This window comes from Sorghum bicolor, chromosome 3 (assembly GCF_000003195.3).
Source record: "Sorghum bicolor cultivar BTx623 chromosome 3, Sorghum_bicolor_NCBIv3, whole genome shotgun sequence".
NCBI classification, from domain to species: Eukaryota; Viridiplantae; Streptophyta; class Magnoliopsida; order Poales; family Poaceae; genus Sorghum; species Sorghum bicolor.
The window spans coordinates 55471150-55490527 of record NC_012872.2 but is presented as its reverse complement, the minus strand read 5'-3'; the positions used below and the strand labels follow the sequence as shown (position 1 = coordinate 55490527).

The window sequence follows — 19378 nt, the reverse complement described above, 5'->3', positions numbered from 1 at the left end:
AAAATGGCAAACCCGTTTGCAAAATCGTTGGAGGAGTAATTTTTACCATTTTGCCAAATAACACAAATGCAAAACTGAAATGGCAAACCGTTGGTGATGCTCGCTAAACTTTCAAACACACTGACTAAAAAAAAATAAAATAATTTAGTCTCGCTAGTCACTAAAAAAATAGTTAAAATAGTTTTCATTGCCTAAAATTGCCAGAGTACCACGGCTGTCTTCGTGGTCTTTTACGACTCCACGGAACGTTTTCAAGTTGTATGCACGCCAAAGCAACGTCCAAACTCCAAAAGGATATTCTTCCTCGGAACCAGGGGGCAAACTAGAAAAAAAAAAGTAAAAACAAAGTGCCGTTCCGCCGCTCGCCGTGCCGGCGGAGGGAAGACGGAAGGCGAGAGGTATGGCGGGTGCCGGTGCGGTGGGCATCCCAAGGGAGCTGATGGTTCAGCGCATCCAGAGCTTAGTGGAGGAGGGGTTCTGGGACGCGCTCCGCCGCCTCAAGCTCGACGTCCTCGGCACCGACGACTCGCCCATCCCAATCACCGGTCCGCTCGCCCACAACCCCATCTCTTCGCTGTTTGTTCGTAGAATTCGCGATTTAGGGCGGGGAACGAACGCTGATCCCATGCATTTCCGCGCCCCGCTTCTGGACTTCCGTAGAGCCCAACCCGCCTTAGTTGCTTGCCGGTCACGATCCAAGTTTGTTTGGTTGTTGGGTGGATTCGCCGGAGTTGGCTGTTCGCCGGAGTGTGGTTGCTAATTACGCTTTACGCTCTACTGTGTTTACTCTTAGCATGCAAATTTTGACTCCGATGATGAACTGTTGAGTTTCATCGGAAGAAATTCCCAACAGAGAATTTCAGTTTTGTGTTTTTCCTTAATTTTATTGACAGTGAGCTAGACTAGAGATCTATGGATGAGCTAGACAGTTTCTTTTGAAATATCAGGTTATTATACTCCCCGCCAGCGTCGCCCGATGGCAAGCTTCTTCAACCTACGGTCAGGATCATTGGTGCCGCCATCTCTCAATTCTGTTGGCGACAGAAATAATTGTCCAGTCCCAGGGACCCTCATAAACACTAATAACATGAGGGGATTCCAAAACCTAGATATAGAACAGCTTCTGAAAGCAGAAGCAAAGAAGGTATGGTTGACGTGGAATTTGCTATTGTTTATGCATTTCTTTCAATTGTCTGGTTCTAATTTGCATGTGGGCCCAGATCTTGGATGACATTGTGTCTGGTAAAGTAGAAGAGGATCCTTCTGTTCTACTTAGGTTCCTTGTGACATCATTTGCCGATTTAAAGAATTGGAAGGTCTATTACAATGTTGCATTCCCCTCATTGGTTTTCAACTCAAGAATGACCCTGCTCAACCTGCAACCTGCCTCAAAAGTGCTCACTAAAGAAGAGGTCATTTTCATGTGCACCTAGTATTGAACAACACTAGTTTCCTTGTTTGATGCTCTCAGTTGGTTCTGATATCTGTTGACTTGTTCCTGCAGGCAGCATCCATATATACATCATTGCAAAAGTGGCGCGCTTCTAGTGAAACAACAGGTTTGAGAACCATGCCTAACAGCAAATGCATATGTTTGGCCTCATATTATTAATTTGTTATGTTGATCTGATTTTATAATTCATTGTTCCAATGGATTAACATCTCTGCAGTTGTTCCATTCTTTCTGGTTAGTATATCCTCAGATTCCTCTGCCTCTATAAGGCAACTTAAGGACTGGAAAGCTTGCCAGGGGAACTATAAAAAGGTATGTTTGTGTCATCCATTTGATCATCTAGACTAGATGAAGTTTGATAAATCCTTTAGAAGAATATCTGTTTTGTTTACCATTCTTCATGTGTATCTTTGCGTGAAGTAAATTCATTGCTTTTGCTGTTGCAGCTACTATTTGGATTTTATGATCATGGATGCCGCTCAGATTGCCCTGGCTGGGTAATTAGAAACTATGTTACCTTTCTGAGCATCCGATGGAAGATTGAGAAAGTCCAGTTTTTCTGCTACCGTGAATATAAAGGGAACCCTGATCTAGAACAGTCCCTCATTGGTGAAGCATCATTTCCATCACCTTGTGGTATAAATATGGTGGATTCAGTCTGCACTTTCATCTATGATTTGTCCATTTGTAACACTGGCTGTTACTACAGGTGTGGATGACCCTGATTTTCTACCTGATGCTATTGGATGGGAAGGAATAAACCCAAGGAAGGGAACAAAAGAAATGAAACCAAAAGAGATAGATCTTCAATCAATGAACCCGGCAAGGTGGTTTTATTGTATATTTTGCCTTCGGGTTTCGATATAATCAACAGTGCATAAAAAACTATCTTGATTGTTTATTTCATGCACAGTCAGGATGAAGAAAAACAATTGATGCACTTAAAGCTTATGGGGTGGCGCCACTTTCCTGTGAATATAGACAAGTTATCTCATGTTCGAGTTCTTCTCTTGGGTGCTGGAACTCTTGGATGTGAAGTTGCTCGTCTTCTTACGGTTAGTGCTTTGAGCTGGTACTAGATTCCTATTCGTAATAAATCTAACAGATCATATGTCTGTATATCCTGCTTCTAATTTATGGTGGTAAACATTTCTTTTTTCAGACCTGGGGTGTACGGAAACTAACGGTTGTTGATAGTAATTGTGTTGCAACGTCTGACCTTGTCAAGCAATCACTCTACATAGATAAGGACTGTGGAGTTCCAAGAGTAACTGCAATAGTTACACATCTAAAAGAAAGATGTCCTGCAGTGGTGAGGGCAGTCTTTTCCTTGAAACATATGCTTTCGAATTTCTGCTGTGGATAAATGATGGTGATTGCTGTCATGCAGGAGGTTGAAGGCATCCAAATGGAAATACCGGTGCCTGGGCATCCTGTTTCTTCCAGCAAAATGGCAAGTGTGCTTGATGACTTCAAGCATCTGCAAACATTAGTGGCTGCCAATGATGCAGTCTTCTTGTTAACTGACACATGGGAGAGCAGGTGGCTTCCAACTCTTCTCTGTGCAAGTGAAAACAAGGTAAATCTTGAATACAGTATCCATTGGCTAAGGACCTTTTCAGCTGTTCTTGTACAGCAATGTCTAAGTACTTAGCCTATAGCTGGAGGATGGAATCCAGATAGATTAACCACACATGTCTTAGTTACAAAAATTATTCTTAACCTCTACTTTTTCATTGTGTATAGTGCTGCTATTTACTAATGATATGCTATATTTCCACTGCAGATTGCTATTAGTGCAGTATTAGGATGTGACAGTTACCTTGTCATGCGACATGGTGCTGGACCAGGAACAAGTGGGGGTACAGATGAAGTGATTACTCAGATAGAAAATTTGTCCACAGAAGATGCTCCTGGTCATCAAAGATTGGGCTGTTGTTTCTGCAATGATGCCTCTTCCCTTATTAAGGTACATGTTCTTCTGTTGTTTCTGTTTTATACTCTATCATTGGCCCTTAATGTTCAGTTTTATTCTTTTGCAGCCAATTCCTTATGAAACACTACCTGGACTTACCTCAGTTGCATCTGGCAAAGCAGTGGAGCTCTTTGCCAGGATGTTACATCACCCTGATGAGTAAGATGCCTTAAAGATTATTGCTGAGTCCAACTTATGTTTGTGTAGCATTGATAGTGAATATTAGTTTTTTTCTCGACCTGAGTAAGCTAAGTAGTAGGGAAATTTGAAAAAAATATTCAGTCCACTATGTGGTGCCATAAGTATCATACCCTTTTGCAGGATACATGCCCCAGGCGATACTGCTGGTATGGAAACAGAACATCAGCTTGGTCTATTGCCGCATCAGCTACGAGGGTCACTCCCAAAGTGTGGTTTATCTATGGAACTGAGCAATTCCTCAGTCAATTGTATGGCATGTTCTATTGCTGTAAGTAAATTCCACCACATGACATTACATTCTCACAATTTTATGGTTTCTAATGTTACTCCGTGCTAAACATTCCAGGTATTGTCAGAGTATAGAAGAAGAGGATTGGATTTTGTCATGCAGGCCATCAACTATCCAACATATCTGAAAGATTTTACAGGCGTTTCTGATTTAAAAATGCCAGATACTTGTCCTAAAATACCAGCTAGCATCTCTGTAAATTCAGACAAGGTTTCTGATGTCCGATGTCTACTATTGGGTGCTGGAACTCTTGGATGTGATGTTGCACGCATTCTTATGGTCAGTGACACAATATTGGGAATGATGTTACTTTTATGTTAAAATACAACATCTACTCATACATTCTGGTGGAAACCAACTTTGCAGGACTGTGGTGTACGGAAGCTAACAATAGTTGATAGTGGTTGTGTAGTTGTGTCAAATTTAGCGAGACAGTCACTCTATACTTCTGATGACCGTGGTGCTCCAAAAGCAACTGCAATACTTAGGCATCTAGTGGAGAGATGTCCTTCAGTGGTGAGTCTTCACTTTGTTGCCCTTAAAACTGTATTACTTCATTTTTTTGTTTAGTGCTTTCTCATCTTAATGAATTTGTGCCATGCGCTCATGTAGGATGCACAAGGCATTAGAATGGAAATACCTATGCCTGGGCATCCTGTGTCTCCTGGTGAAGCAGCTGGTGTGCTCCAAGATTGTGAGCGCCTTAAGGAATTAGTGGCTTCCCATGATGCTGTCTTCTTGTTGACTGACACAAGAGAAAGTAGGTGGCTTCCAACTCTCCTCTGCACTAATGAAAACAAGGTGAACCCTCTAGGCATCCTTGACTAATGTAAATCTTGGAATGTGTTATATGCTAATGCCCCTCTGCACTGCAGATTGCTATTACTGCAGCATTAGGGTATGATAGTTACCTTGTCATGCGACATGGGGCTGGTCCTGGCATAAGCTGTGATGCTTCCAGTGTGGCCACTGCCACAGATAAGCTATCCACAGAGGATGCCCTTGGGCGTCAAAGGCTGGGGTGTTATTTCTGCAATGACGTCATTGCTCCTGTTGATGTAATGTTCCATGCTTTGGAAATCATACCTGTTTTGCTTTTAATATATATGTTACCTACTACAATCATGGCATTATGTTTGATGCAGTCAGTTTCCAATCGGACACTGGATCAACAATGTACAGTGACACGACCTGGGTTGGCCTCTATTGCATCTGGACGTGCCGCAGACCTTTTCACAAGAATGTTACATCATCCAGATGGGTAAGCAACTGGGCACCAGGAATCTGGAATGATACTATGACTTCATGTGTAATCATTTCCAAGTAAGATGCTAACTGCATCCAGTGAAAAAAAAACAAGGAAGTCTGATAAATACTTCTACCTGTTGCAGCATACATGCTCCAGGAGAGATTGCTGGTACAAGCAGTGGTCATCAGCATGGTATATTACCTCACCAGATGCGTGGATCACTATCGCAGTACAACTTACTAACCCTGTTGGGCTATTCCTCGAGTAATTGCACGGCATGTTCCAATGCGGTATGTAAACTTTCTATTCTTGCACAACATGCATGTTAGCACTTGCAGCGACTTGTACAAGTTTTAGAGTCTCTGCATGAGTAAATATGAGTTAGTAGTGGATATGTGTCTTTAAGTTTAGAGTCTCTTCATGTCTATTGCATGTACAAGTTAGCTTGTTAGCTGGTGCTAGTCAGAAGCGTGTGTGTTGCAGCTCGTCTAGCTAATAGCTGTTGCTAGTCAGAAGCCTAGTGTAGCAAGTATTTAGCTGCTTGCATGCTTTGTTGGCAGCAAGTAGTTAGCTGCTTGCATGGTTGGTTGGGTATGTTATGAGGCGTGGCTTGATCAGGGGACGTGAGTGGACCGTGTCATTGCGGTGTTCGCTGGTGCCGAATGTGCGTTCATGGGGGCAATTGATACATGCTCCCTTGCGCAAGTAAGCTAGCAAATGAGCCAAGTACGCTGTACTGCATGGTTGTTGCTTTTTAACTGAGAATACAGAAATGTAAGAAAAGGCGTGCGTTGCCACAAATACCTCTACTCTCGTGTCTTGTTGGCATAGCTTCTGTTTTAGTTCTGAGAGTGCTCGGGTTTGTTGTCATGTGAGTTTCATCCTTTTCCGGTTCCAACAATGGAATCGATACTAAAGTTTGCTGGCAGCTATGCTACCGATCTCTTATTTGATTACATGCAAAACATCACAGGTATTGTCTGAATATCGGAGGAGAGGAATGGACTTTGTGATGCAAGTGATCAATGAACCAACTTATTTGGAAGACCTAACCGGCCTCACGGACTTGATGAAATCCACATCTTACTCGCAGGTCGAGTGGGTAGATGAAACTGATGAAGACGAATTTGTCGAGGTCTGATATATTACAATGGTTCTGACAACTGCAAATACAAATTCCTACAATTTGATACTCCCTCTGTTCCAAATTATAAGTCATTCCAAGAATCTTGGAAAGTCAAAGCATTTTCAAGTTTGACAAAAAATATAGAGAAAAATATAAAGATTTATGTCATAAAATAGTTACACTATGAAAATATAACTAACAAAGAATCTAATGATACTTGGTTGGTACCAAAAATGATATTATTTTGCTATATAAATTTGGTCAAACTTGAAAAACTTTGACTCTCCAAGATTCTTGGAATGACTTATAATTTGGGACGGAGGGAGTACAAAAGATGTGAAATGACATTGTCGTCGAATGACTCGTCTCAACAATACGAAGCAATCAAGCAACCACCCTATAAACACCTCTGACATCTAGCCACGTTGCTATCTGTTATATACTTTTAACGCACAAAAACAAGTCTAGCAAAAAATACTGCTTATTTTCTGCTTGGCTCGATGTTTAGTTCAGTTGGTTCAATGTTTGTTTCTGCTTGGCTCGGTGTTAAATTTGAGAGCTGGAGATGTATTGATAACTGAAAGTGTAACGCGCCCGCCTTGCTTATAGTACAGGATTGGAGATTGCTCCCTTGCCTCCTCCTTCCTTGTCTTCGGAGACATCTCCTCCTTCCTCTTTGTCCACGGAGACATGGGGCATCCTTTTTCTTTTCTCTCCTCCTTCCTCCTTGTCTACGGAGACAAGAGGCATCCTCTTGCTTTCTCTGGGCGGTAGCCCCTCTTGCCTTCTCTCTTCCTCCTTGCTGCCCCCAGCACTGTCTTCGTCGATCTCCAAGAATAGTTGAGACATTGTTGATTTGCGATTTTTTGTATCTCCATGACCCGAATACAAAATCTGACATGCTACGTCAAAAGAAAAGGTACAACGTTTCTCCATGTATTTGTATATAGGTTATGAGATGGAAGCTCTATACAGGAACACAGAGTGCCGGCAGAAGTCACAACTGATTGAAAAAAGATAAACCAAACAATGAAAATGCAGTCTCAGTAACATTCTGTATGTACAAGATACATGATATCACCCAGCAGCCTGGAAGTCCCCGAAGTCGTCATCCACGGTTTCGTGCTCTGATTTCTCTGCAGCAGCTGGTAGCTCCGGAGTAGGTTCACCTTTGGAAGGGAGAGCGCTGGTTCTGCTGATGGGTTCAGCAGCTGGTTGCTCTTGGGGCGGAAATTCTGCTTTGAAAGGCGAAGCAGCGACTCCAGGATCCGTTGGAGAGACAGGTGAAGGTGGTGGTGGTGGGAGTTTAAGGGAGACGGGGACCTCCTTGGTGTTTGTCTTTTCGTTCAATGAGAGCTTGTTTAGGCCTTGCTCAAAAAATGCAGATTTTGTCTTGGTGCCAGTTTCTTTCTGCACAGAATAAAAGCAAAGCTAAACACTCAGGAAACAATTACACAAAGATAAATGTAGATATAAAAGTTGAATGAAAAGAGATGCATGCACATGTTACAAAAATTATGAATAAACACTTCATTTACACAAAATTTGGCACATCTCACGGCAAATACCCTTCAATGCACTACAGGAGCGCTCAATTTTTGTTCAGGTTTTTATGCAAGAGTAGCTCAAAGCCTCAATTTAAATATCTATCGATATGCAAGGATGTGCTGCTCAAATGCCATAACAGAAATCTAGATGGGAACTATGCGTAAACAGAACTGAGATTCAGTTTAGAAGTGGCTGTACATTTACATGAAAATATTCTAGATAAACACGGCATAGATTGACCATGTTTTTTATGCACTTATAGATTGGCAAGGATTCAATGATTCCACGGTTTATTGGTACCTGTCCAATGAACATATCCACCTAATGCAGCACCACATGCCATTGCTTGAGCAACCTAGGGTACTATGAAGAGAGAAAAAAATCCAATATTCTAGTTTTGCACACCTTGGAAAACAAACTCTCATCAACGGGCTCTCTGATTTCATTTTCTTCCAGAAAACTTTAAGATGAAAACTTACATTTTTAATCTGAAGAACCAATGTCTCCCCTTCTTTGAGGCTGTAATCCACTGATGATTGCTTCTCATAATGCTGAACCATCTCTTCAGCAGCCTTCTTCTTGTTTAAATATCTTTGATAATGTAAGAGAGCAAATCATAGAGAGAAACTAGTGCATCATATAAAGAAGATGATCGCAGAAAATGACTGTGTTCCTTGTGGAAAATATAGAAATATTTCAAAGAACTCACATTAAAACATGATTGCTAAATAAACTAAGATCTGACTGCACGGGTAAAAGATCAAATAATCAGATGTTGAAAGGTACCAGCCAACAATCTATAACGTACAGTTGCTAATCGAAAATCAATAGTCAACGGCCATATCAAATAGAATTCCACATATAGAACTCCTAGTCATTGATGAATCGCACAGGAAAAGAAAATCACGTGATTTTGCAAATTATGAGATTCATAACATGTTTGAATGATCAAAAGGATACTTCATATGATCATGTAGAGCAGCTTGGAAGTCATATGCTTCAGGCCTTTCCCGGAAGCCTAAACCTATGAAAGCATGACGCTGACGCCCATCTGAAGTTCACAATAAGATTTGTTATGCCAATATATTACCCAACATGAGACTGAAGTGGCCACGCCAATTCAAAAATAAGTATCAAGTTATGAATCCTCAAGACCTTAACTCAACACTAACCACTAAGTAGAACATTAAGGCACAAGGAATATCATAGAGCCCACGTAAAAGACAAGGAAACTTAGCCTAGCTCAGCTGGTTGAGGGTGTGGATTGGATGTACACCCACAAAACCTAGGTTCAAGTCCTCGTTGAGGCGAATTTGAGTGCTTATTTTCTTCTTAATTAATATTAAAATAATAAAGCCATCTATTCCTTTTAGAATTGTTCTAGTTTTATCAATGGAGTGTCTCCTGAACCAAACAAGGTTTTACAAGCTGTGGCAAATGAAGGATCATTATGGTGTGCAGCTGAAGCAATGAATCTCTGAGTCTTGAGCTCAGTTTTCTTTGGGTAGTACCTAAGTGGGCCGTTTGTACTTTGTACTATGCCCGTGGTGCATATGCTGTGTTAATGTTAATGGACAGTAATGGCCTGTGACCTAACAAATTTTTTTCTTCTATATTAATGAAATGGCACACAGCTCTCTGTGTGTTCGAGAGAACAATAGAAAGACAGTCATCAGTCATCACCTATATTCTCTTCAACGCGTAGTACAAAATATCTGCAAGAAAAATATTCAAGCAGCAAGAATCATGTCAGGCTCTCTGCTTATAATCTTCGAGTAGTTTTCTCATGGATAGTGGAAAATACAAAGCCACGTATTTAATTGTAGGATTGGATTATATTTGTGGCAGCGCCAGATATAGACCTGCTGCTATCAATTACAGGTTCCACCGGATGTGGTTCACCCTCTCTGAGAAATGCCCTAGCATAAAGCTCCCCTGAAACACATTCACTGAATCAATAATTCAATACTGTAATGAAGAAAAACGAAATTGACCAAAACCACTAAAATGACTATAATACCTGTGTTCTTATCTTCCAGTTTAATGATGCATTCCTCTCCCTTGCTGACAACCTTGAGCGCCCCTTCCCATGCCCATTTGTTGACGTTCCACTCATCCGCCCTGGATTTTACCATGAGTCTAATCAGTTATTTCCATGGAACAAATTAAACCCAACTTGTACTGAATCAGGAAGGAATGAGCACAATCATGAAATGAACCACTCCAATGGTCTCTGAGCAAATGTGGGGAAGGAACTAAGCATAGGTGAAAAGATCGATTAGCTCATAGCACTGACAGCCACTCCTAACTGTGTCTGCTTTATCCACCCAGGACCCAGGCATAAAGAATTGCATTCCAGATCCTACCAAGTCAACTACCACATTCTTGTTCCTTGACGAGACAAGAAGTGCACCTGTAGGAGGCAGCCGTCATCCTTGGAGGTATCTGCGCATAAACCACAACCTAATTAGCACGCTTCAGACGAACTTCGCGGCCCAAACCTGCAGAGAAGCGCTGGCATGGGCAGAGCACAGGATACTACTACTCCACTACTGTACACAACTACTATGCGTGAATGGAATAGGAATAGAAAGAACACGAAGTGTCGGAGGCAGGGCAAGGGGGGGCGAACCAGGTAGACGTAGCACTCGGCGACCTGGAACAGCACGAGCTCCAGCGGCTCGGCCTCCGCCGGCGCCTGCTCGTTGCCGCCGCCGGTCGCCATGGCGCCGGCCGCGGAAGCGCCGGGAGCTCAGCGGCGGACCAGTCGTGGAGCGGGGGCGGATCGTGCCGAGCGATGCAGGGGACACGGGCGGGATCGGGAAAGGCTCAGGGCCGGATCCGAACGCGGCGTGGCGGAGCAGTGAGTCGGGTCGTCGAACCAGAGGAGACGGAGCAGCGGAGAAGAAACGGTGCGGGGTAGGATTCTGGTGCGGGGTCGGGGCTCGCGACGGCAAAGCGGTTTGGTTAGTCAGATGCGGGGCCCGGGCCGGGTCACTCGTGCAGTCGTGCTCGTGCTTGGCGTTGTTTATTTTCAAATTTTTTTTGCAAAATATAAGTAGTAGTACTTTCGTTTATATTTGATAAATATTGTCTAATTATTGACTAACTAGACTTAAAAGATTCGTCTTGTTAATTCTGACCAAATTGTGCAATTAATTTTTATTTTTATCTATATTTAATACTTCATATATACGTCTAAAGATTCGATGTGACGGAGAATCTGAAAAATTTTGTAAAATTCTTAAGAACTAAACAAGGCCTAAGTTCGGTATAGTGTGCAGCGGAGACTAGTACTTTGGAATTGTAGATTGTGCAGTTCAATTTCAATCCCCAATGGAAAAAAAAACTGTTCCCTCTATCATTCTAAGGCCTTGTTTAGGACACTCAAAAACTAAAATTTTTTTAAGATTCCTCGTTACATCAAATTTTGTGGCACATACATAGATCATTAAATATAGATAAAAATAAAAAATAATTATACAGTTTGCCTGCAAATCACGAAACAAATTTTTTAGATCTAGTTAGTTCATGATTGAACAATATTTGTCAAATAAAAATAAAAGTGCTACAGTATCAACATTCAAAATCTTTTCTGATCTAAACAAGAGCTCCAACGATTAAAGGCATTGTTTAGATCCAAAAATTACAGAGACCATCTATGCCTCCCTTGACACAACACTAGATTTTTCTTCTTTCATTGTTCATTTCGCACCTCGCCTCTGCCACCGTCCATTATTTGTCCACGACCACACTAACAGAGCTCCAACGAAACCCTAGCATAGTCATGGTGTCCTCCTTCTTTCTCTGCTCGATCTTCAGTTTTCATGACGAGCTCCGACCATGGACGTCCCTACCTCGACTTGGTCTAGTACTCTAGTCACCTCTACCGTCGCTAGTGCCCCTAACCGCCTGGCCAGCCTCCCCTCCCCCTGACCCCCTATAGGCCCACCAAAATTGAAGAAGAAGAGGGGATGACGCCAGATTTAAAGAGGAGGTCGAATTGAGTACTAAGAGTTCGATAAACACATTAGTGCTCTAAGGATTTACCAAAATTCTGTCCTGACTTTTCTAGAGACATTTCTTCAATATATATCTAGATATAATATATATCGAGGTACGTAGCAAATCAATATACTTAGAAAAACCATGATGACTTACATTTTGGAATGGAAGCCATAGTATTTAAGGATTAGTGATTTCACTATTGCAACTCCAATAAGAAAAATCAAAGCCGCACATAACCTGCCTCTTAACCCTCAAAGAAATGGGAAGTCCCTCCACTCCTAATACCCCTCGCATGAAGCCAACTATTGTGTGTTTTATTCTTGCGTTTCACTAAATTATACTTTCTTTGTCGCAAAATAGATTAACTTATAGGTTTAGAAATGAAAATTAAGGAAAAGTGAAAAAGGACGGCTTGGTTCTAAATATGCATTACCTTTGCTTCGCTGGCACACGAAACAATAAAACTTGTTAAGCCAAGCGAGCCAAATTGGCTCTTTCATTTGAGCAAGGAAAAACTAGCTCACATAGACTTTGAGGCACTGAGGCAAGTCAATCAAACACACATATTTGTTGCGTATTCTGACTCTGCAAGGTGGTACAACAAAGGAACCAAGCAACCCAAAAGTGTGACACACAAAAAAACAAGAGATAGATATGCATTAGGAAAATAAAATATGTGCGAGAAAGGATGAAGGTGCATTAGAAAGTAAGAAGGGATAGTATTTTAGTGTAAATTTTGAATCACATAAGATCAGCTATTATAGGGTATTTTAGGACAGAAGTACTTGTATGTTTGGTAGGACTTTAGATTCTCCAAGAAATGTTTATCCAATTTTTTCATAGAAATGTTTCTCCACTGAAACAACGAGAATCGATGAAACATTTGGCTACCGATCTAGATTCTCACTAAAATAAATTAGAATCACCGTGAAACACCTACTTGGGTGGTTCACATTCATAGTACAAAAATAAGAAACATTTCTTCGTTGAATGACATCACTAGATACGCTCATTTGACATAGTTTTTGATGATTCTTACAAGAAATGAAACCGATTCTCATAGCCAAACACACCCTTAAGTTTGGATCTAGAGTTCTTGGAGCAACTTGCCAACTCTTATACCAAATTTAGCCCTTTATCCATTCTTGGCTCACCGTGACGGATGATGTATTGGAAAGCTTTCAGTTTATGGCATCACAAGGAAGGTCCATATCAACCTAAGGTTTTGAGTCACTAACCATTGTAGGTAAAGCATCTTAGTGGTCGTCCAAAATTTTTAACTCCATCCTAGACATCTAACGCATGTTTCTCTAGCTTGGTTGCGTTTCCCTAGTTGACGAGGCATTGGCCTCGTTTTCACTCTTTCTTTCTTTTCAAATGAACGACCTGTGAATCTAGTGCCCACATGCTAATAGATGGAAAATAATGAAAACATAAGTAGGTACGGAGAACAAACTTTAAAGGTGACCTTTTGCCACGCAACACTCTTATCAATCTTTTCAATGAAAAGACACATGGACTCTTTGAAGCTTACAATTGCATAGTTGGAATCGAAGATATTTACTAGCAAGGGTTTTTTTCCTTCTTATTGGAAAGGAAACAAAAATATAGTCATGGTCTAAGTTCTCACATGTTACATCTTATCGATTGGACAATGCTCTTGACAAAATTGAAGACGCTCGGGCATGCGTAGTAGCGCTCCAGTTCAGTAGCCAAGACTGGGTTCAAGAAAATGGCTTCAGCTCGGACCAGATTCAAGAAGGTGTCTTCTTTTCGCTCGGACTGGTTCAAGAAGATGTCTTCTTCCACTCGGACTGGTTCAAGATGGCTGCATCATCGGCATAAAGAGAAGACGTGAGAGCATTCGCAGGAGCAGGTGCAGGTGGCCACGAAGTTCGAGCTACGACACGACAACGTGAGCGACGTGTGCGATTGGCTGGAGTACCGTTGGTGTGTATGCTCACGTGAATTCTTTGTTTGAAATAATTGTAAATTGGCAAGCTCAAGAAATTGGTGAAAGAGGGGAAGGTCAAGTACATCGGATTGTCAAGAGTGACCCTAGACGCCATTAGGCGTGCACATGTTGTGCAACGGTGCACCCGATCACCGCGCGGTGCAGATGGAATGATCTCTCTAGTCACGTGACAATCAGCCTAAAACTGTGCCGCTTTGCAGGTGATTCATGGATTGCAAATTCTTTTGTTCCAACTTCCAACACATGGAGGTAGAATTAAAATACAATAAATAATGCTATCTTGATTTGATTCCATAGGAATCTACTCCGAATCCATCCTAGCTTAGTGCTGGACACAATGTTAGACTTCGTAGAGTGGATGGTAAGCCAGCATCCAAGCAGGGCTCACATGTCAGGGATGGCAATGGCACTCTAATGGACAAAAATAATTGAATCCTTAGCTTTTAATATTACAAAAATGCTTAATAAAAAGCGTGCGTGCTCCGCCCGCACACCATATCATCATGTTGTCACGCACTGACGCAGTCTTTCCTCTCCCCCGTCTCTCTCTTCTCAACTTCTTCGTCCTTCCCACCACACGCCCTCTCTCTCTCTTCGGCGATCTCCCCGGCGGTCGTCTCGAGCCTAACTCAGTTGCATCCCAGCGGCCATCCCGCACCGCCACCCACACGGAGCTCGTCGGCCATGGCAGATCTGCCCCTGCCCATGGTGGATTTGCGCCAAGTAGGCCTCCTCCTCATTCATGTTAGGGTTCTAGCGTGCTAATCCCCTTTTTCTCCAACTTCAGCGCACTATAGAAATGGTCGGCCAGGGGGAGGTAAGTAGGCCAGGCGGCAGCGATGGCCGATGGGTGGCTTAGGGGAGTTGGCGGCGGTAGGGACGGTCAGGCCATGTCAGGGCGGGGGAGGCTCACCGGAGCTGGAGAAGATGGCTGCGGTTAGGGGGATGGGAGCCGCAGGCGCAAGGCATTGGAGTCGGTAAACCCTAGATCTGATCTGTTTTTTTTTTCCTTTTTCGAGAAACAAAGTAATTTCTTTCCCATATTGATCCCTAATATTATGGAATATTGATTAACAGTCCTATATATTTTCAAAATAAGATTAATGCGATATTTTTTTCTACTTGATTGAACAGTATATGTTCTCTACAGAAAGAATTGTAGTTCTATACGAATTTGTAATTCTGATTTCCGGGACTTCATATTGGGAAGGTAGGAGTTTGGGCCCTTTCAAAAGGAAAATTTACTCCCAGAGGCTTTTGTTCGTGAAATTCTGGTCGGAGCCCGGCCCATGTCTATTTTTAGATTCCTCCCCAATCAAGAAATCCTGTTTCTGCGAGGTCAATAAAAGCTCGCCGATCCCTCTTGCTTCCCGTCCTCCCTCCCTCCCTCCCTCCTCGCCCCAAATTCCAACCCCGGCCGCCGCTACATCGCCAAACCCTATCTAGGGTTTTGCCAAGCCCTCCCCTTCCCTCGCCCCCATGGATCCCTTTTCCAAGAAGCGCAAGCCCGACGAGAACGGCGCCGTCACCGCCTCTCCCGCCGGTGGGGCTGCCACGCTGGGCCTCACCCGCGACGACGTCCTCCGCCTCCTCGAGCCGCTCTCCCGGGACCAGCTTGCGGACATCGCGGCCGCCGCCGCGCTCGTCTCGGCGCACGCGCTCGACGCCGTGCGCGCAGCCGCCGACCGCGACCCGGCCCTCCGCAAGCTCTTCGTTCGGGGGCTCGGGTGGGAGACCACATCCGACTCGCTCCGCGCCATCTTCTCCGCCTACGGGGACCTCGAGGAGGCCGTCGTCATCACCGACAAAACCACGGGGCGGTCCAAGGGTTACGGGTTCGTCACCTTCCGCCACGCCGATTCCGCCGTCCTCGCACTCAAGGAGCCATCAAAGAAGATCGACGGTCGCATGACTGTCACGCAGCTCGCCGCCGCCGGCTCGGCAGGCGGGCCGTCTGGTGGGGCCGCTGGTAGTGGCGGTGCTCCTGTGGCTGATGTGGCGCTCCGGAAGATCTTCGTTGGGAACGTCCCGGCAGACATGCCGTCCGAGCGTCTCCTTGCGCACTTTGCCTCCTATGGCGAGATTGAGGAGGGGCCGCTGGGATTTGACAAGCAGACGGGCAAGTTCCGGGGCTTTGCACTTTTCGTATACAAGACACCTGAGGGTGCGCAGGCCTCCCTAGTGGACACGGTGAAGGTAATTGACGGCCACCAGCTTGTATGCAAGCTTGCCATAGAGGGGAAGAAGGCGAAGCAGGGGCAATCACAGCAATCTGGCCCTGGCAACCAGCAGCAGCAGCAGATGCTGCAGGGTGGTCCGCAAGATATGCAGGGAGGGCTTGGGCTTGGGTCACAGATGGGTGCACAGTATGGTGGCCCTGGGAGTGGTATGCCTTCGTTTGGTTTTGGTGGTGTTGGCGGTGGGTTTGGGGGTCCAAACCCTTATGGTAACATGCCATCTTCCATGGGTGGAGGAGGCGCAGGTGGTTTAGGGTCGATGGGAGGCCAGGTGCCCACTGGGTTGGCTGGTGCTGGGGCTGGTGCATTCGGGCCTGGGGGATTGGGTGGTGGCTCATTTGGGGGATCATCTCAGTTTGGTGCCGCTGGGATGGGGGCATATGGTGGCCTTGGAATGGGTGGAGGCTCCATGTACCGCATGCAACAGGGAGCACTGCCTGCAGGTGCATTTGGAGAAGGAGGCAACTACCCTCTTCCAGGTTCTGGTTTCCGGGGCCAGGATCCTCAAGGTGGAATATCTCCTCCTGGTCCAGGTGCCAGGGCTCCTCCTATGTATCCCAACGTACCGCCTTATTTCTAAGGTATAAACACTGCTTCCATATGTTCTTAATTTTATTTATAGCTTAGTTACTGTTCCATTATGTTGCTTGATGTGTAGTGAAACATGCATTGATTGGTAGATGGTTTTCTTTAGCTTCTCTTGGATGAATTTGAGTATACTTGACTAATGTGTTTGGAAATTATATTGGCAGTGTTTTTCTTTGCTTTTGTTGAATGGCTGGGAAATCAAATATTTTCATTGATTAGGTTCCAATGATTTGTAAGAGATTGAAGGCCATTGCCGCACTAACAAGTAGTGATTGGCTGAGTATTGTTTATTTGTCCTGATTTTATTGGTTTTCTTGGTGACTGAAGTTCTGATGGTGCTTTGTAAAAGACTTGATATAATTGTAGTACTTATGAAGTTGATTGGTGGGCATAGCGTCATGGATGATAACTGTGAATGTGTCAGCGCAGTAAACCTTAATTTCCACACTTTAGTTGACATCATTTCGTAATGTGTTTTCCTGTTCTGAAACTTCCCTTGGGTGTATGGGTCTATCCTTGGACTTGCCTTGGTAGGTACTCTCAGAGCATAGCATAATGCTTTGGGTGGTCAGTCTGAGGCACAGCACAACCCATCATTTTACCATGGAATTTCTTTGGTTGTTGATGTGGCAAGAGTTCATTGCTTTGCCCTTGTTAGTTTCTTGAGCATGTGCTTGTTGGATTCAATTTGTTGTCTTATCCTGATGCTTGGGATCACCAAGATTTGGTATTCCTGATAATTTTTATCATGATGACGACTGATAATGTGTATCTGTCTTGGTTATTTACTAGATCTTAGTATCTCACCTTGCTGGTTTGCACTTGATGCTAGATGTTTGTTGACATCTGAGATTTGAGATTGGTATGATCCCTTGTTTAGGATTTACGATGCATATTCGAATTGTTGCAGTAAATATGGCATCTGGTAAAATGTGTACCTATATTTATTGTTTTTTGTTAGAAGCCTTGGTTTACTTTGTCAACAGATGCATTTGGATCTTCTTCGCTAGTTGGTTGGTCTTTTTTATTTGAATCTTTTTTACTCATTCTTATTATCATTGAGTCTTCATTGTCATTAGTGGTGTGTTTTCAGTATTCATGTCACGGATAACCTTTATTTATCCATGCATGTTTTTCAGTATTCATGTCATTGATACAAGTACCTTCACTCCTATTTGGTGCTTGAGCATGAGCATTGTCACATTTTTGTAAAAAGAACCCCTTTTGTAGAACTCAAGTTGTTTCCCTATCTCATATTGCATTTAGTGCTTGAGGCATTGATCCCAAATATTTTCTTTCCTCGTTTCATCATACTATAAAGCATACACCTACAGCCCTCAAACGTGTCTTAGAATGCTAGAGATGGTCTGCTTGATCTAAGTTTTGCTGCAATGTTACGGATGATGACTTAATAAGCTTTTATAAAGTTATGTCTATTTCTTCTATTAACATTGAAATATTTTGAGTTTTTTTGGATATTTTTTTATATCATCAGAAATATGGTTTGACCCAATTTTTACTGCCTACATTTATTTAATTGTGCTACAATAATAATATTTTGCAATCTTTGTGCTGAACTAAATAATCATGCGATATATTTGCACTTTGCAAGATCAGTGTGCAGTTTGATATTGCATACTCTGAAAAAGAATAGTCTCCAAGTTAGTTTATATGCTTAATGTATTCATATATCTATTTTCTAATGTTATATTGTATATATTTTGTATTTATATATGTATACTCTGCTGAATTATTGATTGAATTCTAGTGAATGTGTGACTCAGGTGTGTGACAACTGTTGGGAGCATATCCTTTGAAATGGTTGTGCTGAATTCAGAAGTGTTGTCTGCTTACATGGATGCTTGCATATTCTGGCTACTTCTGATGTGGAATGTGGAATGAGTTTGCACTCTCAATTTTCGATGTTAAGGGATACATGAAGATAGATAGTTGTGATAATGCCTAGCTGTGATAATGCTTCACATGTACTTTCTTATGACTGCTTTGCAGTTTGATTTTTCTATATAGATAAGCGACGTTGCATTAAGTGTATGTTGTGTTGGTTATTGTCGTATTATCATATGAATTCCTTTATTTTCATGGTCTGATGATGTGTTTAATCGTATATGGCTTTCTATTTGTCTATGCTTTTGGTGAGCCGAGTGCAGGTTATATGTATGATTGGTGACTGTAATGCACTTCTTCTTTTCCTTTAGAATTTATATATTTAGCCTGTTCGCTTGAGCTTATCTGCTGAATCTGCCAGCCATTCAGCAGTATTTTTCTCTCACAATAAATCAGCTCATGGCTTTTCAGCCTTGTCTATTTGCAAGCAAACAGTGGTATATCCATTTCACAATAAGTTATTAAGTTCCAATCTATAGTTATATCCCTTCCTGAGACTGCAAATATCTCATTACAGTTAATATTAATATCGGATTGGAAACATGAACTACACTTTGTTACTGTTAATCTTTTGTACTTTTCTCAAGTCAAGTGACTTTGATTTTCGTTTGTACTTTTCTCGAGTCAAATGTGACTTAGATTTTGTGTGCTAACTGAAGATTCCAGCTCATATTGAAAGTTTAAGGTTTTGTCATTGTTAGTTCAACAAGGTTCTGTCATTGTTAGTTCAATAACTTTTTGTTACTATTTTGTATTTATAGATTATAGATAGGTCTAATCTGATCTGCTCCATTGTTACAAGTTCAATTTTTTTTTTTGTTTGA

General features: G+C 42.6%; 3 protein-coding genes across 4 annotated transcripts; 2 read left to right on the top strand and 1 right to left on the bottom strand.

Moving 5' to 3' along the window:
* LOC8084825 (ubiquitin-like modifier-activating enzyme atg7) lies at positions 291-6394 on the top strand. Its single transcript, XM_021456620.1, has 20 exons — positions 291-545; positions 948-1144; positions 1221-1412; positions 1505-1559; positions 1671-1765; positions 1900-2089; positions 2163-2280; positions 2367-2508; positions 2616-2765; positions 2844-3032; positions 3240-3422; positions 3496-3587; positions 3750-3897; positions 3976-4197; positions 4285-4434; positions 4531-4719; positions 4794-4976; positions 5064-5179; positions 5310-5457; positions 6141-6394. The coding sequence occupies exons 1-20, from the start codon at positions 401-403 to the stop codon at positions 6306-6308; spliced, it is 3072 nt and encodes a 1023-aa protein (XP_021312295.1). The 5' UTR covers positions 291-400; the 3' UTR covers positions 6309-6394.
* LOC8054378 (uncharacterized protein At1g03900) lies at positions 7180-10786 on the bottom strand. Its single transcript, XM_002455906.2, has 8 exons — positions 10474-10786; positions 10255-10286; positions 9862-9962; positions 9704-9776; positions 9525-9556; positions 8802-8892; positions 8321-8432; positions 7180-7703 (listed from the first exon to the last, which is right to left on the bottom strand). Exons 1-8 carry the CDS (start codon positions 10564-10566, stop codon positions 7371-7373), a joined length of 867 nt encoding a protein of 288 aa, XP_002455951.1. The 5' UTR covers positions 10567-10786; the 3' UTR covers positions 7180-7370.
* LOC8084824 (UBP1-associated protein 2C) lies at positions 15187-18788 on the top strand. 2 transcript variants are annotated; one of them, XM_002458107.2, is made up of 2 exons: positions 15187-16642; positions 18434-18788. In XM_002458107.2, the coding sequence occupies exon 1, from the start codon at positions 15304-15306 to the stop codon at positions 16639-16641; it is 1338 nt and encodes a 445-aa protein (XP_002458152.1). In that variant the 5' UTR covers positions 15187-15303; the 3' UTR covers position 16642; positions 18434-18788. The 2 variants fall into 2 exon arrangements, with proteins under 2 accessions (XP_002458152.1, XP_021311365.1); XM_021455690.1 differs by having other exon boundaries at positions 18418-18788.